Below are 18,153 nucleotides of genomic sequence, written 5' to 3' on the forward strand. Positions count from 1 at the left end.
CCATTTATCTCTATTAGCATCACTGAGGCTCTCTCATTGAATTCCCCCCTCCCTCCCTTCCCCGCTCCACTTTTTCTCTAAATGCTCCCCAAACAACTCAGACATCAATGGAAGGCAGAAGAAATGGCCGCTCTTTGTGTCCCTGAAGAGGCAGCTTTGCAGCGAGCCCTGTCGGGGCAGCTGGCGATGAGCTACCAGCAGGGACCATTTTCACGTCTCCCTTTGTGAAGGAGCAGCCTTGAGCGAAACGCCACTCGAGGGGGCACTGAACAAAATGTACGTTCGCCTCTTCCATGTGGCGCTCGGCGCCCGTCTCCGCCTCTGACGCTAATGATCCGGATGAGGGTTGGTTTTTAAAATAATAGGGAGAAGAAAATGAAAGGGAAAGGGGCTGGTGGAGGGAGGTCAGATCCATTTAGGAGCCCAAATATTTATGGGGAGAGTGCTGCCTGAGCGGTTGCACAAAGGGTCAGGCTGTACGTGGCTCCATCCTTCCTCCACCTCCTCCTCCCCACCACGACTGGCCATGAAAAGGGGGAACCAGAACTGTAGGGCCTCCGTGAAAGACGAGGATAATGGATTTCATTATAGACGAGCACGTTAAATGTCTATCCACTCGTGTGCAATAAAGGAAAGCTGGTCTTTAGCCCATTGTGCTGGAGGAGCTCTTGACTGCCATTCAAGAGTAAGATGTTGATTCCCTGCCCCAACATCCCCCTAACCACCCCATAAAGAGATGGCTATGGGGTGCAATTCACCTTTTAGCCATGCTGGTGTCTACCTTCCCATCCTTATTTTCTCCACTGGCCATGGGGTGGCTCAGGACAAGCCTGGAGGGTAAATATCTACATCTGGCTAGACGGACAAATCTTGTGGTGGGGAAGTGGGGTTTGCTGGTGCAGTGGTGGGATCCAGCCCAAAGAGAAGTGTCAGCACTGAACGTTCTCCACGTTCATCACATCTAGATGGACCATCACTCCTCCCTTCCCTGCGATGACCTTTCTCTGGCTTCCCCTTGCCTACAGCACCATTTTCCCACCCTCTGCCCGTGGTGTCCCTTCACACAGCACTTCTTCTTGGTGTCCCTCATGGCAGAGCTTTGCAGGATGATCTCAGGGTCCCTCTTCCCTCTGTGCTTTACGCAGCACTGCTGTCCAGGCTGCTGGGCTGGCACAGCTCCTGCGAGGGTGCTTCAACCTCATTTAGGGCCCCAGGAATGACCCGAGGCTGGAACAGCACTGCTGTGGGACAGGTTGAGAGAGTTGGGGGGTTCAGCTGGAGAAGAGAAGCTCCGGGGAGACCTTAGTGTGGCCTTTCCGGACTTAAAAGGGGCTGAGAAGAGGGATGGGGACAGACTTTTGAGCAGGGTCTGCTGTGATAGGACAAGGGATGATGGTTTTAAATTAAAGGAGGGACATTCAGGCCAGACATGAGGAAGAAATTGTTTATAGTGAAGGGTGGTCAGAGCCTGGCCCAGGTTGGGCAGAGAGGTGGTGGCTGAACCATCCCTGGAGACATCCCAGGCCAGGCTGGACGGGGCTCTGAGCAACCTGAGCTGGTGAAGATGTCCCTGCTCATGGCAGGGGTGGCACTGGATGAGCTCTGAAGATCCCTTTCCCACCCAAACTATTCCATAGTTCTATGATTTTATGACTCCATTCATTAAAAAGGAAAAATGAGGTTTGGACAACCTCAGCTCGCACAGGGACTTACTGCTGAGGCCCCTTCTCCAAACCTCTCTGGGTGGTGGATATGGACACAGAGATTCCTGTTGTGCTGGAGATGCAGAAATCTCCCCAGGGACACAGTGACACATCCTGAGCTGGCAGGACTCAGATGCAGGACATCCCCACGCTCTGCCCCAACCAACTCTCTTGCAGAGACCAAGAAAACAAATAAACCCCCTTTTCGAAACATTTTTACCCACTGAAAGCAAAGCCAGGAGCTGGCTGTGGGCTGGCAACCCAGTTGGGCTTTGAGTTTTTCTGCCTAAGCCTAAAGCTAAACTGGGATTGCATCCTTCTCAGGGGAAGAGAGATTGGATCTGCCGGGCTGGATCCAGCTGTGGGGAAGTCAGGGCAGGACATGACCCCACCGTGGCACGTAGGGTTGGGATGCTGGAGTGTCATGCAAGCTGTGTCCCCCCTTTGTCACCCACAGCCTCCTTTCAGCCTTACTGGGGGCCACCGGCAGTGCAGGAGGGTCCTGTCCGTGGAGGTGACAGGTCCTCCCAAGGACATTGACGTGTCCATCTGGGATAGCTGCTGAAGGATGGTGGGGTTCAGCGTCTCTCCCAACCACCCAAGCAGACGTTTGCTAATGAAACTCCCCTTCTCCAGGCAGTTCCTCTGTTTTTGGTGGCCATCTGAGCTGGCTTGAGTGTCTCCTTTGTGAGAATCAATTTGGGAACATCATCTGGAAACTCTTTACATTAAGGGAAGAAAACACAACAACCGACACTGTTGTTCAACATGGAAATCTCTGGTTTTAGCTTCGGTTGAATGATTAGCAGATGTAACTAATCAAGCCTGTTGGCATTACTCCCTTGCAAAAGCAAAGGCGGAGCCCTGGGCTAGTGGATAAAACAAATGATGGCTGCTCCCTGCCCTGAGCCCCATCCATGACCAGGCTGGGAAGCTCTCCCCCCAAAACAGCTGGGATGGGGTGTGTCAGATGAACCCGCTCCCTCCCAAAACACATCCCAGGGGTGGGACAGGGGGTTTTCTAGGTGAGGGGAAGCCTTGTCCTCCTGCCAAGCCACCAGCTTAATCCCCCATATGCTGATAAGTTCACGCCGGGACCTGCGCTCCTCCCTCCCATGCGTCGTCTGAAACCGGCGGCTCTCTTGGCCCTATTTATAGCGCGGTGATAGGATCAGGGGGAATAAGCATTTAGCATCCCTTAAATCACACCCTGCTCTCATGGTGCTCACTGCTCTCTGCTCTTGCTGCCCAAGAGCCTGACCAGGAATTCTGAAGGTATGTTGGGAGCTGGGATGCTGCTGGGGACATGTGGCATCTCTCCCAGTTCCTTATCCTCACCAGACTGGGATGGGAATGGCCTTTGGTGGGGACAAACCTTGGGAGCAGACGCAGAGGGTGATACTGTGGCTGGGAGCCCTGGTGTAAAGCAGGGATCAGAGGGCAGCTCTGGCTGCAAGGGGAACTCGATTTCTCTAAATCACAGAATAGTTTGGGTGGGAAGGGACTTTCAGAGCTCCCCAAGTTCCCCCTGCCATGAGCAGGGACATCTTCACCAACTCAGGTTGCTCAGAGTCCCGTCCAGCCCGGCCTGGGATGTCTCCAGGGATGGGGCTCTGGATAAAAGGGACCAAGTAATGTATATTTCTCACCTGGATGATGACCTGGCCACTACCCCTCCATCCCCGTCCCGCTCCTTGGACCTGAGAATACCTGGGACAATCAGCCCACAGCCAAGGTCCATCCAGACTGCCCCGGGGTGGTCTAACCCTGCCCAGGGGTGGGTTGGTGGTCTGGGCTGCCCATGTAGATGACGAGCATTCACTTTTAAATTTCGTTTATAGTTCCATCTGCCAAGAAAAGTCACACACAGGGACATGGAGTGAGCCCCAAATCTGTGCCCTGTGTGCCTGGACTGTATGGATGGCTGGAGGGGGCCAGAGAAGGTGGCTGTGGGTGGGCAGCATGATGGGGAGGGTTGGTTGCTCCTCCTTCCTTTCTATCACCTGTCTCCTTGCTCTGGTTCCCATTCCAGGGAGTGATGGTGTAGCGAGATGCCCCATCTGATGGAGATACCTCCTTCCCGTGCATGGTCCTACATGGGCAGAAAGCCGTGCCCAAGGGGCTGACCATCCCCAAACAGACCTCAGCACCCTTCAAGCCAACCAGGAGGGGAAACACAGCCCACGAAGCTGGTGGAGCCTGGCTGGGACAGTGGAAGTTCTCCCACCAGAGCTTGGTGGCCACAGGGTGACACCAAGGAGGATGCTTTGTGGGGACAGACAGGTCCTTTGCCTGCAGTGACCCCCTTGGTGGGAGCTCTGGGGTCCATACTGACGTTCTGTTCCCATACAGCTGCAATGCCACTCACTGACTCTCAGGAGAAGACCCAGTGTTATGTCCTGGGGGTGTCCACCTTTCCCCCTGACGGTGTTTGGTGATGAGACACATGGGCTCATCCCCGGGGACCATCCTGATGGAGGTCTGTCCCAGCACCAGCCATACCAGAGTGGGTTTGCTGTCCCTCATCCTGGTGGCCACGCTGAGCAGCCCCTCGCTGCAGAAGTCCCTGCCCGCGGGGTACAGAGACCACGAGGGTCCCCAGGAGGGCACGGGCCTGATCCAGTGCGGCGAGTACAGCAACCAGGTCCTGCCCAACGGCCGCTGTAAGATCGTGGCCACGTTGCCCCAGGGGGACGAGCAGCGATGCCCGGACATGTTTCGTTGCACTGATGAGGTGTCCTACTGGCTCCATGAGAATGAAGAGCGCAAGCAGCAAGTTATGGAGCTGCGGGAACTGATTTCAGAGCTACAGGAGGAGCTGAGGAACCACCGGCACCGCATCAAAGTCCTCGAGCTCCAGGTAAAGGGCTGCCCTTTGCAGAACCCTCTTCACAGCTCTCCCCGGTCCCTCCCCATGGTCCCTTCCCATGGTCCCTTCCAGCTCCCAGCAGTTGCAGGAGGAGGACACCTGGTGAACCATGTGGTGTTGTTCTGACCATGGTTGGGATATCCATTAACCCCCAGCTGCTCCTCCTGCCATGGTCCAGGAGCCTTCCAGGGCTGATCTTTCCTAACATTAGCCACAAACCCTTTGGTGTTTTATCTGTGCTATCTCCTCCACCTTTGAGCCTGCCTAGGAGGGGTAGCTGATCCATCCCATTGCCCATAGTGGGATCCAGGGCTGGACCTGGAGTTTCGGGTGGCCAGTGAAGGACCACATCTCGGATGGCCATGGCTGAGAAGGAGAAGAGCTGATGTTCAGCCCGCGACACCCTTCCTGGAGTTTCCTTTCTGGTTGTTGGGCATTGGAACAGGCTGCCCAGGGCAGTGCTGGAGTCACCATTCCTGGAGCAGTTGAACAGACATGGAGATGAGGTTCTCAGGGACATGGGGCAGTGCCAGGGGTGGGTTATGGTTGGACTTGATGGTCTTGAGAGTTTCTTCTAATCAAAACTACTCTATGATTCTGTGGTGCTCATCCCTCCCCAGCTCCATTAGCCAGCCTCACAGCCTGAAGCTTCACACTAATACGTTTTTTCCAACCTCATTTGGCACCTCTGAAGCTCTCAGAGGTTTGGTGTTGCCCCATGACTTTATCCAGCAAACCCTTGGCTGTCACCAGCAGCGAGCAACAGCTTGCCCAGGGCTGTAACCAGGAGCAGGGAGGGATCAGGCTGCATTTTGCTGGCCATAGGAGCAATTTCCCAGCTGAGATGTCTCATGGGGTTGTTGATGAGACGTGTAGAACATCCAGCAGCAATGGAAGAGCCTTGAGACTGCTGGGTGAAGAGCACCTTTGTCTTTGCCCTTGGAGGAGATGAGGTCTGTTATGGTTGAGCTCTGGGGGTGGTTTATTTTCTATTTGGCTTCTTTTCATCCTCATCCTTGGAGTCCCTGTTTGGAAAACTTCTTTCAAGCAGCCCCACGGGGAAAGCAAAGCTGTGCCGAGGCTGTGGGGCTGTTTGATGGTCACACTGTTGGGTGGGCAGCTGTGCCGTGGGTGTCTCCAGGGGTGCAAGCTGTTCCAGGGGTGACAGAGGAAGGGAGGGGGGTAAGTGAGTCAGGATGGGTGCTCCTGCTCAGGCAGACCCACTGGGTACCCCCCACCCAGGGTCCCTCCTCTCATATTGGCCCTTGTCCCCATCTTACCTTCTCACCCACTTTCCTGTTTTCTCCCTGCACTTGCACTGGGACAAGCTGGTCTTTGGTCTCTTGACTTCCCACATCCATCCCCTGATGACATTTTGGACTGTTAAATCTCTCCTACCCCAACGCCAGCTCCCTGCACTGGCCCCAAAACACACTCCTGGTGCTCCTTGGACCTGCAGCTCTTTCACCGACCTCTCCATCTCACAGCCAAGGAGGGAGATGGATGGTAACACACTAAATGTTTTCCCTGCAGTATTCATGCTCTTAACCCATTCTTCATTTCCAGGGTCTGAAACGACCCATCTAAAGGCAAAATGGTTTGTGGTAGAGTCTCTTCAGAGTCAGAGGGAGGAGGCAGGAGGACAAATCTCCCTCTGGAGATGCTGGTTGCCTGGTGATGGCTCTAGAGGGATCTGAGCTGATGGCCTCAAGCAGGACACTCAGTGTTCAGGAGGTGTCATTAGATCTGGAGCACAGACTCCCAGTCGGTCTCTTATCCATGCCCAGGTCCTGCACCTCCTTACCCTGCTGATCTCCTCCTATGCACCAGCTGGTCCATCTTGACATTTGTAAGCAAGTTATGCACACAATTAAGTTCACTGGGGAAACAGGAACACTCCAGGTCTTTCCAGCTGCTGTTGTTTAGACCCCTCATACATGCACATATACATATATATGTGCACATAGACATGGATGCGCCCATGCATGGTAGATGCCCCATCCCTGGAGACATCCCAGGCCAGGCTGGATGGGGCTCTGGGCAATCTGAGCTGGTGAAGATGTCTGTAGGAAATACCTGATCTTTAAGGTCCCTTCCTACCCCAGTCATTTTATGATTCCACAATAATCTCACACAGTCACACAAGCCCATAATACTCCTGATAACCGTGTTTCCCCCTTCTTATGTGCTGCAGGGCTCAGGTGGGCCCTGTTCAAGGCCATGTCCCAGCGGGTCCCTTACTGGCCCATCAGCAGTGGCTGAAGCTTCTGCTCCTGTCTCTCTGTCACCCGCCTGGAAATTTCTATGCCTTATTTTATCTTTTTAACCTTGTTATCCATTTCCCTGCTACTTGATGGTTTGGGGTTTTTCTTGTACTGAATCATCCTTAGATTGTGGATGCTCTCACATCACATCCTGGCTCTCCTGCCTGTGTCTCACAGCTGCACAGAAGCTGGTGGGTGAGGGTTCTTCTGGAGCAGCACCAAAGCAGGGGAATTCCTCATGCCCGCTTCCACGCAAAGGTGTCTATGAGATCCAGCTGATCTCATAGGGATCTGAACAGCGAATGTAGACATAGGTGCTGCTAAGACCTCTTGGATGTCTCCTGGAGGGTGAGATGACTCAGGAGAGCTTGTTTCTCCTCAACAGGAGCGCAAGTGAGCAGCTTTGAGGGAGATGTGTCTGTTTTGGAATGCTGCTGGTGTTCTCACCCTACAAGGAGAGCAGGGGGACACAGGTGTCCTGGAGCAGCCATGTCCCAGGTCCTGCCTAAGTGTCTCCAAGTGGTTCATCCATTGTGGACAGTGTCAACAACATCTGTGCCACCAAGATACTAGGGCACTCAAGAGGGGAACATCCTGAAGTTGGGAAAGGGAATAGAGCACAAGTGTGATGGGAGAGGCTGAGGGAGCTGGGGGGTTCAGCTGGAGAACAGGAGCTGAGGGGAGACCTGATCTCTGAATTGCCTGAAAGGAGCTTGGAGCCAGGGGGGTCGGGCTCTGCTCCCCAGGAACAAGCGCCAGGAGCAGAGGAAACGGCCTCAAGTTGCACCAGGGGAGGTTGAGGTTGGATGTGGGAACAATTTCTTCCCCAAAGGGCTGTGGGGCATTGGAACAGGCTGCCCAGGGCAGTGCTGGAGTCACCATCCCTGGAGGGCTGGACAGACGGACATGAGGTTCTCAGGACATGGGGCAGGGCCAGGGGTGGGGTAACACTTGGACTCGATGATCTCAAAGGTCTTTTCCAACCAAAAGGATTCTGTATTTCCATCTGAGATCTTCTGAGATCATTTATGGAGTTTCAGACCTTGACTGGAAAAGGCCCCTGAGCAACAGGATCCAGCTTGAGAACCGGCCCTGCTCTCTGCGGGAGGGTGGGCTGGACACCTCCAGCCATTTCTTTCAGCCTCAGTTCTTTTTTCCCATGAATCCAAAAAACCAAAGGGATGGGAGGCCTAGAAGAAGAAAGAGGAAAACCAAATCTGGAGAGTTCAGCTGATGAAAATGGATGTGGTACCAGAGTGGGGGAAAGCAAGAAGCAAAGCTGCCGGCTGAGCAGGGATTTATAATCCAACAGATGGAACCAGAGGCGACAAGAGCTGCTGAGCTGCTCGTCTCTGCTCCCTGCTGACTCTGGGATGCTCCCATAAGGAATTTTCCCTCTGTGTTGGTTTGACCACTTCCCAGCATCTGTGCCCAGTCTGGGAAGATGCTTCATCCCCTCACATCTCCTCACTGTGTCAACACGCGTACGTCTCTTCTGTCTCCATTCCTCCCACCAAGGAGCGGTTGCTCCCTTAATCCATCTTCTTAAATCAGCCTCTGGCTGCTACTGGTTGGTCTCGCTGGGCTTTACCATCAGGATTTATCTGGGAGCTTGGCGTGGGCTGGTCTGTCCGAGACGAGACGTCTCTCTGAGCTGAGAGCAAGAGGTTCTTCAAGGTCACAGCTCCTCTCAGGTTAACGGGGACACCCAAGTTGGGTCACAGAATCCTTTTGGTTGGGAAAGACTCTCAAGATTAAGTCCAACCATTCCCCCACCCCCGGCACTGCCCCATGTCCTGAGAACCTCGTGTCCGTCTGTCCAACCCTCCAGGGCTGGTGACTCCAGCACTGCCCTGGGCAGCCTGTTCCAATGCCCCACAGCCCTTTGGGGAAGAAATTGTTCCCACATCCAACCTCAACCTCCCCTGGTGCAACTTGAGGCCGTTTCACCTTATCACTTGTTCCTGGGGAGCAGAGCCTGACGCCCCCAGCTCCAACCTCCTTTCAGGCAGTTGTAGAGAACAATGAAGATGAGTTTGCCCCATCTATGTCCTTCCTTCCCACCCTATTTCCTTCCTTCCAACATGATTTAGGGAGCTAAAGGACCCCCCTCATCCAGCCCTCCCTGTGCATTTGAAGCCCTATTGCTTTTGCACATCTGGGACACACACAGGACCCCGTGGTGCAAAAATACACGCCAGTCCCACCAGAGCAGAGGGATGCAGTGAAGGGAGCAGCATCAGGGCATTTTTGGGGGGTCTGGCTGTGCTGTTTTTAATCAGCAGCAGGAAAAAAAAGCAAAGAAAGAGAGGTAAGAGCTGTGGAGGAGGGGATTGTCTGGGAGAAAGCATCACAGGGTTTACGCAGAGAGCTGATGCGTGGGTGAAGGGAGCTGGAAGAAGCCTGTATCAGTCACAGCTCACAGAGCAGGTGGGGGGACAGCAGATTTATGTTAGAGCTGGAGACACTGCAAGGCTGGGAAGGAAAACACGGTGCCGTTACATGTCATAATCCCCCCTTTTCTACCTTTTCGTATCTGGATTTGGGGATGGGGGAAAGCTTGGTGGGCTTTTAGCAGGGTCATGCGGGCAGTGGGAAGGATATTATAGAGCTACCGTTAATTATTGGTACAATAACCCAGCAGTGACGATGCCACCTCCTGGGAACAGCAAGACACGATGTGTCCTGGCAGGACATGGGGACTGAGGTTTGGGATGGGTTCTGGGAGAAGGTTCAAGGGAAGAGAACTTGCTCTGGGCATACAAACCCCTTCAGGTGGAGGAAATCCCCGACCCTCGGCAGCACCGCTGCGGTTTCGCAGGCACTGATGAGTCAAATGTCAGATCTGTGTCCCCGAGGATATTTAACAAGCTGCAAGCTTGCACAGGCACCTGAAAATCCAGATTTACCCCCGATGCTGGCGATGGGGAGGTGAGAAAATAATTTATTTTCAGAGGCTTTGGGGTGGCTCATGAGCCTGAGGCAGTGACATGGAGCGGGTGACGGAGGAAGAGATGTCCCCATCAGAGGACAGGGAAGGGTGGTGCTGGTGCAGAACCAACATCCCTTTGCTGCACATGGGGGTCCAGGATGGTTGGACCCTGGGGAGGGTTTGGGGAGAAGGTGTGGAGCTGTTGCCTTGTCCCGGGGAGGTGGGGAGGGCTCCCAGGCTGCTGTGGGATTTTGGAGGTGCTGTTTAAGGTCTGCTCTGCCATCTAATGGACATGGAGCCCTGAACAAGAGAGACGAGCGAGTCTGCAGTGACTGTGGGGCATGTCTGGTGTGTGCTGGTGGGGCTCTGGGTCTCCAACTCCTGATATGAGCTGTGAGCATCTCCAACCACCTTGCATGGTCATTTTGCACAGGATTACAGACCAGTCGTCCCAAAAACAAGCAGGAAAAGGGTCATGAGAGGAGCTGGGGTCCTGTATCACACCCACTGCTTGCATAGCATGGTTGTTGTCATTGCTGTTTACAGGACACCAGGGGCTGCCCAAAGAGCAGGAGATGGCTCACCATGCTACGTTCAGATAGTCTGTAGAGATCCTTAAAATGTTATAAAAATATCACATAGTTCAAGGGGAGATCGGACAGCGTTTTGGAAGGAAAACCCAAAAGTGGTTGCTAAATACGTATAAAGCACACTCATGTTGTGATGGGTTGCAGACTGGAGGGTGTTTGGAGAGAAACCCTATATTCTTGTATTGTTCTTGCAAACCTTGGCTAGCCTATGTGTGGCATTTCTGCACTGGAATATTAAGCTGCCTGTGGCTCCCACAATGGGCCAGGGGCTGGTGCAGGGTGAGGGTGAGGGTGCAGGCACCGTCCTTGGTCTCCATGGAGAGCAGGCAGCAAGTGCTCCTCTACCTCTCTGCCTTCTTGCTCCCCTGCCTGCCCGTAGAATCATTGAGTCACAGGTTGGTTTGGGTTGAAGGGACCTTCCCAGCTCCCCCAGTCCCCCTGCCATGACAGGGACATCTTCACCAGCTCAGGTTGCTCAGAGCCCCGTCCAGCCTGGCCTGGGATGTCTCCAGGGATGGTTCAGCCACCACCTCTCTGCCCAACCTGGGCCAGGCTCTCACCACCCTCAATACAAACAATTTCTGCATCATGTCTGGCCTGAATCTCCCTCCTTTAGTTTAAAACCATCACCCCTTGTCCTATCACAACAGCTCCTGCTCTAAAGTCTGTCCCCATCTTTCTTCTTGGCCCTTTTCAGTCTGGAAAGGTCGCACTAAGGTCTCCCCGGAGCTTCTCTTCTCCAGCTGAACCCCCCAGCTCTCTCAGCCTGTCCTCCCAGCAAAGCTGTTCCAGCCTCGGGTCGTTCCTGGGGCTCCTCTGGCCCCTCTCCAGCAGCTCCATGTGTGCCCTGTGCTGAGGACCCAGAGCTGGACCAGCACTGCAGGGGGGTCTCACCAGAGCAGAGCAGAGGGGCAGAATCTCCCCAAGCCTGCTGGCCATCCCTGGGTTGTTCTTTGGACCACGGCCCAGTCCTCAGGCATCCCCCATCCCACCTTTCTCCCCGCAGCACGAGGAGGCGATCAGCCGGAACCGCAGCCTGGCTCAGCGGGTGGAAGACCTGGAGCACCGGTACAGCGAGGCCAGCACCCTGCAGCACATCCAGGCCACGCTGCTCTACGACATGCAGGCACAGATAAACAACATCTCCGTCCTGACCGACTGGGCCTGGCGCAACCCCACCTGCCTCAGCCCTGCCGAGATGAGGCTGCAGGAGGAGATGCACCATCCAGGTGATGGGGACCTGCTGGGGTGGGCTGGAGGGGTGCTTTACCCTTACAGCCTCTCTTGAGGGGTTTTGTAGGGAAAGGTTGTGGGAAAACTACTTTAAATCCCCTTTGCATTGGCCGTGAGTCCCATGTAGAGATCTATTTTGAATGGATATTAGGAACAATTTCTTCCCCAAAGGGCTGTAGGGCATTGGAACAGGCTGCCCAAGGCAGTGCTGGAGTCACCATCCCTGGAGGGTTGGACAGACGGACAGGTTCTCAGGGACATGTGGCAGTGCCAGGGGTGGGGTAATGGCTGGACTTGGTGATCTTGAGGGTCTTTTCCAGCCAAAAATAATTCTGTTATTCTATCTCACCCAACCTGCCTTTCTGAGACATACAGATGGGCTCCTCAGGGCAATGGACACCTCTGGGATGGCTTCCATGCTGCCTAGGAGAATGGTCCTGTCTCTCGGTGGCTTCTTTGTGTCTCCATGGATGGTGAGACACTCTCAGGGTCCAGCTTAGGCTCTGACAAGCAGGTTGGCATTGAACTGCAGATCATCCCCCAACCACATCATCCTTGGGTGCAGGTCTGTGCTAATTAACCTTATCACTAAGAAGCCACTTCACCGAGGTGTGAAGCCAGCCTGGTGCAGAGGTCTTCAGCTTCAGGAGAAGCTCTGAATCCAGGATTATTTGTCCAGCTCCACATTACGATGCATGAAAACAAAACTGATATTGCTTGTGAGCCCTTTTCTTCACACCGTGCACTAAATGTCGTGTTTCTCTGCTTTTCTCTGCTCTAGAGGTGAAGCACGTCAGGAACTGCCCCATCGACTGTGCTTCCGTTTACTACAATGGGCTCCGGCGCTCTGGGGTCTACAGCATCATGCCCTTGGTCGGAGGGATGCCCATTGAAGTGCTGTGTGAGATGGACACCGAAGGTACTGCAGGACACACCTACAACATCTTCTAGCAGAGCTTTGGGTGGGATTTGCCTCATCTTAGAGCTGCATCTTATATCTGAGTTATTTTGAGAGCAGCATCTCCAGTAGGGCTCTTCTCCAGGGATAGAGGACTTATCCTCTTTACTGGCTATAGAAGGGGTTTGGATGAATAGTTCAAACCAGACATTATGGGATGTAGTTGCGTAAATACAGATGTTTAATGTTCTTCGAGATGTCCTCATGCATCCAAGACGTTTGCAACACACTAGTGGATATTCCACAGGGTTTGCAGGAAAATAAGCCCTTCTGGATTGGCAGCTGGTCACTGGGAGGTATCTGGAGCATCTGTGGGTAGTTGAGGGCCATGTGTGGGCAACCACTACTTGTAGCTGTGCTGATGTGAGGAGAGGGGAGGTCAATCCTTTCCCACAGGTATTTTGGAGTGTAAACGAGGGAGCAGGTGACCTCGCACACCCTTGCTGTCTAAAAATCCATCTGGAGCACACTACTGTCATCCCAAGGTGTAAACTTACTAACGAAATTAGTTTGTGACATTTGAATTTTGGAAGAATAACGGCGATTATCAGGGAAATGGGGTGGTGGATCGTCAGTTCATTGCCCCACAGATCTGCTGCTGCTTGGGTGGATGTGTCACATCACACATCCCATGCTGGAGGAAGGGGTTCAGCTCCCCACACGCACGTATCTCCCCTGTTGTGGTATCTACAGGTGGTTGCAGCTTTGGGATGCACGTGCTCATTAAGAAACAGGCTGTTCAGGCAATGTGGTCACTGTTATGTCACCACTATTATTTGCATGGCTGTCAACACAATCTTGGACACTGTAGAGTGACAGACTGTACAAACAGCAAATAAAAAGATTGTCCCAGTCCCCTGTCTCCCCCGCAAGCTTACAATATTGGAATAAAACGAGAGAAAAGAAAGGGATTTGGACAGATGGGAGAGCAGATGGACACAGTGAGACAATACTGGGAGAGCTTGTGTGCCTTGGTGGTGCTGCAGGAACAGTACATAATAATCTCCAAACTCCAGGATCTCTGGTTTGTTCCAGTCCCCAAACATTTGCCTCCCAAGAACTACCATCTCCCTCTCGTTTAAAACCAGATCTGGGACAGTCAACAGGGAACATCATCATGAACCAACCCCGGAGAGGTAGGAGCCCTTTTCCATGAGCTATGGTGGGCATTACATTATCCCCACGCAGCAACCAACACTGTATTTTGCCACTTGGTGGGAGTGAGAGTGACAAGGAGACACCTTGCTGAGCTGCAGATGGATCCTCAGAGGTGACACCACTAAGAGGTCTGTCTGGGACATCTTGGATGCTCTGTGGAGACTCCCATCTTACTTTGTCTCTCTCCTGGCAGGTGGTGGCTGGACAGTCATCCAGAGGCGCCAGGATGGCTCAGTTGACTTCAACCGGACCTGGAACGAGTACAAGGAAGGCTTTGGGGACCTCCATGGTGAGTTCTGGCTGGGCAACGAGAACATCCACAAGATGACAAACCAAGGGGACTACTCTCTGCGCATCGACCTGGAGGACTGGAACAACAAGCACAAGCACGCCTTCTACCAGGTCTTCAGGTAGAAAGTGGGGTGGCCTTCCTTGCTTCTCATAGATGCAGCTTGCTCAATGATGGGAGATCTTCAGACATGGGAACCCTGTCTAGGTCAGAATGGTTGTATCTAGAGAGCTTTTCAGAATGGGCCCAGGTTGTCTGTCCTTCCTTTCCCACCTGGATTTGACCACCAATTTTTGCTCCAGGTTGAAGCCTGGGTATGAGCTAGAGAGTGTGCAGTCTTCTTTGGCCATGGTCAACATCCACAGCCCCAGGGGAAGGGAGCTGTAGGACCCGATGGACAGTCCTCAGCTACTTAGGGATTTCATTTCTGTGAAATTATCATCGTCTGTGTCAAAAATAGGGTTTAGAATCCCACGGTCTTGCTGGGCAGGTCCTCCAGCATCTGCCTGGTTTCGAGTCGTGTTTTGATTTTCACCCTCTTTACTCGTGGTTTTTACTTGCTGGGCCTGACGTAATGTCCATCGGTGTCCATAGCTCTTCCTCTCCTCTGCTGTTTTATTTATCCATACCACACCAGCCACATCCTTTCTTAATCAGGGGTGACCTGGTCTGTCCCAGATGAACTCCTTCACTGTTCCTACTGGAAATGTTTGTGGGTGACTGTGGAGGAATCCACCATGGGAGGATGTCCAAGGGAGCACTGCACCCTGGGGACACTTGAAGCTTGAGGGCTTTGAGTAGACACCAAAACTGCTGGGAAATAAACAAATAAATAAGTAAATAAATAATTTTAATGTGTCCTGGAGCATTCTCTACCAGCAAATGTGCGCTCTGGACTCCACAATCCTTGTGAGTCCCTTCCAACTCAGGACATTCTATGATTCTATGAAGGGTCACCCCAATTTTTCTCCTCACACATCACGTGTAGTGGCAGTGACCTTCAGCCTTTGTTAACCTGGGGACAGATTACTAGTTAGCTCAGTTTAGGTGATGAACGGAATGCTCATTATGTGGAGAGGAGGCAGAGCTGTGTAATTAGAGCGACATTCTTGCCAAAGCTGCCACAGTCTTTGTTGTGGTTTTAGAGTCGCGCTCTGCCCAGTTCAGCCCTATAACAAGTGCCTTGAGTCAAGACAAAATCATCTACATCCCACAGAAGGGAAAAATACATCATCGTTGGCTTTTAGAGGTGATGAATCACAGCAGGGAGCCTGGCCAGAGCAGCTCCATGATTGCTAAGTGTTCACACCAGGAATGCAGGATCCAGGTTGGACAGGAGACTCAAACACTCCCCATTAAAAAGTCCAACCTTCCTTGCTTGCAGCATTGAGGATGAGGCAAACTACTACCGCCTGCACGTGGATGGGTTCAGCGGGACGGTGGAAGATTCCTTTGCCTGGTACCACAACAAGAGGAGCTTCAGCACACCCGACTCGGGGAACATCTGCGCCGAGATTTCCCACGGAGGTTGGTGGTACCACCAGTGCTTTTTCTCCAACCTCAATGGCGTGTACTACAAGGTAAGCTGGAGGGATGAGGATGCAAAGTGCTTCTTCTCCAAACTCAATGGGTTGTACTACAAGGTAAAGTGGAAGGATGAGGATGCAGGTATTAGTACAGAAGGTCCAAGCTTTGGAGGAGGCTGTTGGTCCTCATATCATAGCAATATTTCCTGGCTTGATCAACCTCTGTTCTTCATGCACTGAGGCAATTTGGCCTTTGGAGTTCCACGGGCCACATATGTCTTTTGAGACACCTCAGCATGCTGGGGTTTGGGACCACAAGGTGGAAACTTGTGGTACGGGTGACTCGTACAGCCTGGGATGAATGGATGGATGGACGGATGGATGGATGGATGGACGGATGGAAGGGAGGATGGAAGGGAGGATGGATGGATGGATGGGAGGATGGATGGATGGATGGGAGGATGGATGGATGGATGGACGTCTGGATGGACGGATGGATGGATGGATGGACGGATGGATGGATGGGAGGATGGATGGATGGATGGGAGGATGGATGGATGGATGGATGGGAGGATGGATGGATGGATGGACGACTGGATGGATGGATGGATGGATGGATGGATGGATGGATGGACAGCAGCTCCATTGGGACCATCTGAAAAATGTTGGGCTTTACTTGCTCTTTTCACCGCAACATCATTAAGTTCTTTGCTCCAAGTAATCGGTTTTCAGATGCTCCCATCCAACTGATGCTTCCATGTGTTTCCCATACCTGACCATCCTTCTTGCTCTGCATCACAGGGTGGCCGATACTCCATTAAAAACCGCAAGATCCTGGGGCCGGATGGTATCGTGTGGTACTCATGGAAGGACACAGACTACTACTCCCTGAGGAAGGTGGTCATGATGATTCGACCACGCACTTTCCGGCCGCACCTCTCCCCATGAAGGAGCCTGGGACATTCTTCATTTCACTGGGGAAAAAGTTTGCTGTGGGCAAAAACTGATGCTGGACATCCCCGAGGGACCAAGCCACCATGTTTGTTGCTACCTGTTTGCTTTGGAGAGAATGGAACCAACATCAGAGATGCCCAGACCTTCAACAAGTGTTTGGGTGGTGAAAGCTCTCCTGAAAATGTGGAGGTGATTGCCAAGAAGGGTTTTGCAAGGACAAACATGGGGCTCACCGTTTCACTGGGTAGCAGCAGGCTTGGGCATCCCCAAGGCTTGAGACTAAATCCAGTTGTTGATGGGAGTGAGCCACGCACTGAGGTTGGACCTGATGTTGAATGGAGATGTTGAGGTCTCTGGCTACCAACCCAATGGTATTTTAGAGGGAAAAGAAGAACTAGCAATCCTGTACGAGTTTTCCACCTGGGACGTGACAGGCCAATTCTTCTGCTGTAAGATGAGCACCTCTCTGATCTTGGCGAAGTTCATATCATCACGTATGTATCTGGTACTGAAGGTCCCACCACCCCAGGGGTGTGCTTGGGTGGCTCCAAGGGGCTGAGATGGCCCTGAGGAGAGGGCCAGGAGGTGCTGAGATGGCCAGGAGATTCTGAGATGGCCAGGAGAGGCTGAGATGGCCGGGAGATGCTGAGATGGCCAGGAGACCCAACGTACAAAGCCCATGGGCAAACGAGGAGGAATGCTCCAAGGGAAAAGATTTAAACGTTTAAAAAGCTGAAGGTTTTCAATTTTTCCATTCTGTTTTAACTTTTCTGTCCTTCCTCTGGCAAAGAACTTCTGATGAGTTTTCTGTCCACCCTAATAGTGGTCTGTAGGAATGATCAGATGTGATTTGAAGACTTTTTCTTACTGCCTTACTCTGGATTCATCGTTACCGTCTTTTCATTTTCCGTTCGTAGCTGATGCAAGTGATCCTCCTTTTTTCCTGACTTTGCTTCCTTGCAGGATCAAGAGATGGAGGCCGGGACTTGGCCTCAGCCCTGATTGTGTTTGGTGACAAATATTTAATGAAATCAACGTTTTCCTGTTTCATGTGCGCAGATGAGTTCAAAGATGGTTCAGCGAATGGGAGAGGCAGATGTATCACAGGCAAAGCACCGTCCCTCCCAACTACTTGTCTCCAACTTGATGTTCTTCTGGCTCCCTGATGGTTTCTGTAGCTTTTACACTCTTCTGGACAATATTTTGCCTGGAACCTCATTTTCTCATGGGTAAATCAAGCAAAAAAAAATTATCTTCCAAGCATTCTACAAACTAATATCCCCCAGATAATAAAAGAACATTATTTGTCTTTCCCTCTGTTGGGTTTGCCTTGGAAGTCTTCCTTGAGGGGTGTCCCCAAGACATATCAGATGGTGCTTGGGAGTTGCCGTGGGCTGGTCCACACTGTTGTTGTACCATCACTTGCAGTGAACGTCTGGGCGCTACCAGATGTGGAAGGAGAGCTCTCTTGCCCCATGGCACTTGTGTCTCAGATGTAACACCATTCCTTCAGGGTCCAATCTTCCCTCTTTAAACTGCAGATGTCCCAAAGACCAGGGTGTCCCCCGGTTAAGCAATACTCTGTGAAGAGACTGATAAATCACTTGAATAAGCAACAACCTAATGAACTAATGATCTCATTATAATTATTAATCTACAATCTGATTTTGCACATTA

At 52.4% G+C, this 18,153-nt stretch overlaps 1 protein-coding gene across 1 annotated transcript; it reads left to right on the forward strand.

The window, feature by feature from the left end:
* The first annotated feature begins 4,149 nt into the window (after positions 1 to 4,149).
* LOC136099326 (techylectin-5B-like) lies at positions 4,150 to 16,975 on the forward strand. Its single transcript, XM_065833380.2, has 6 exons — positions 4,150 to 4,563; positions 11,365 to 11,587; positions 12,373 to 12,510; positions 13,901 to 14,117; positions 15,381 to 15,576; positions 16,324 to 16,975. Exons 1-6 carry the CDS (start codon positions 4,150 to 4,152, stop codon positions 16,468 to 16,470), a joined length of 1,335 nt encoding a protein of 444 aa, XP_065689452.2. The 3' UTR covers positions 16,471 to 16,975.
* Positions 16,976 to 18,153: the final 1,178 nt, after the last annotated feature.

This window comes from Patagioenas fasciata, chromosome 3, assembly GCF_037038585.1.
Source record: "Patagioenas fasciata isolate bPatFas1 chromosome 3, bPatFas1.hap1, whole genome shotgun sequence".
In the NCBI taxonomy this organism is placed as follows: Eukaryota; Metazoa; Chordata; class Aves; order Columbiformes; family Columbidae; genus Patagioenas; species Patagioenas fasciata.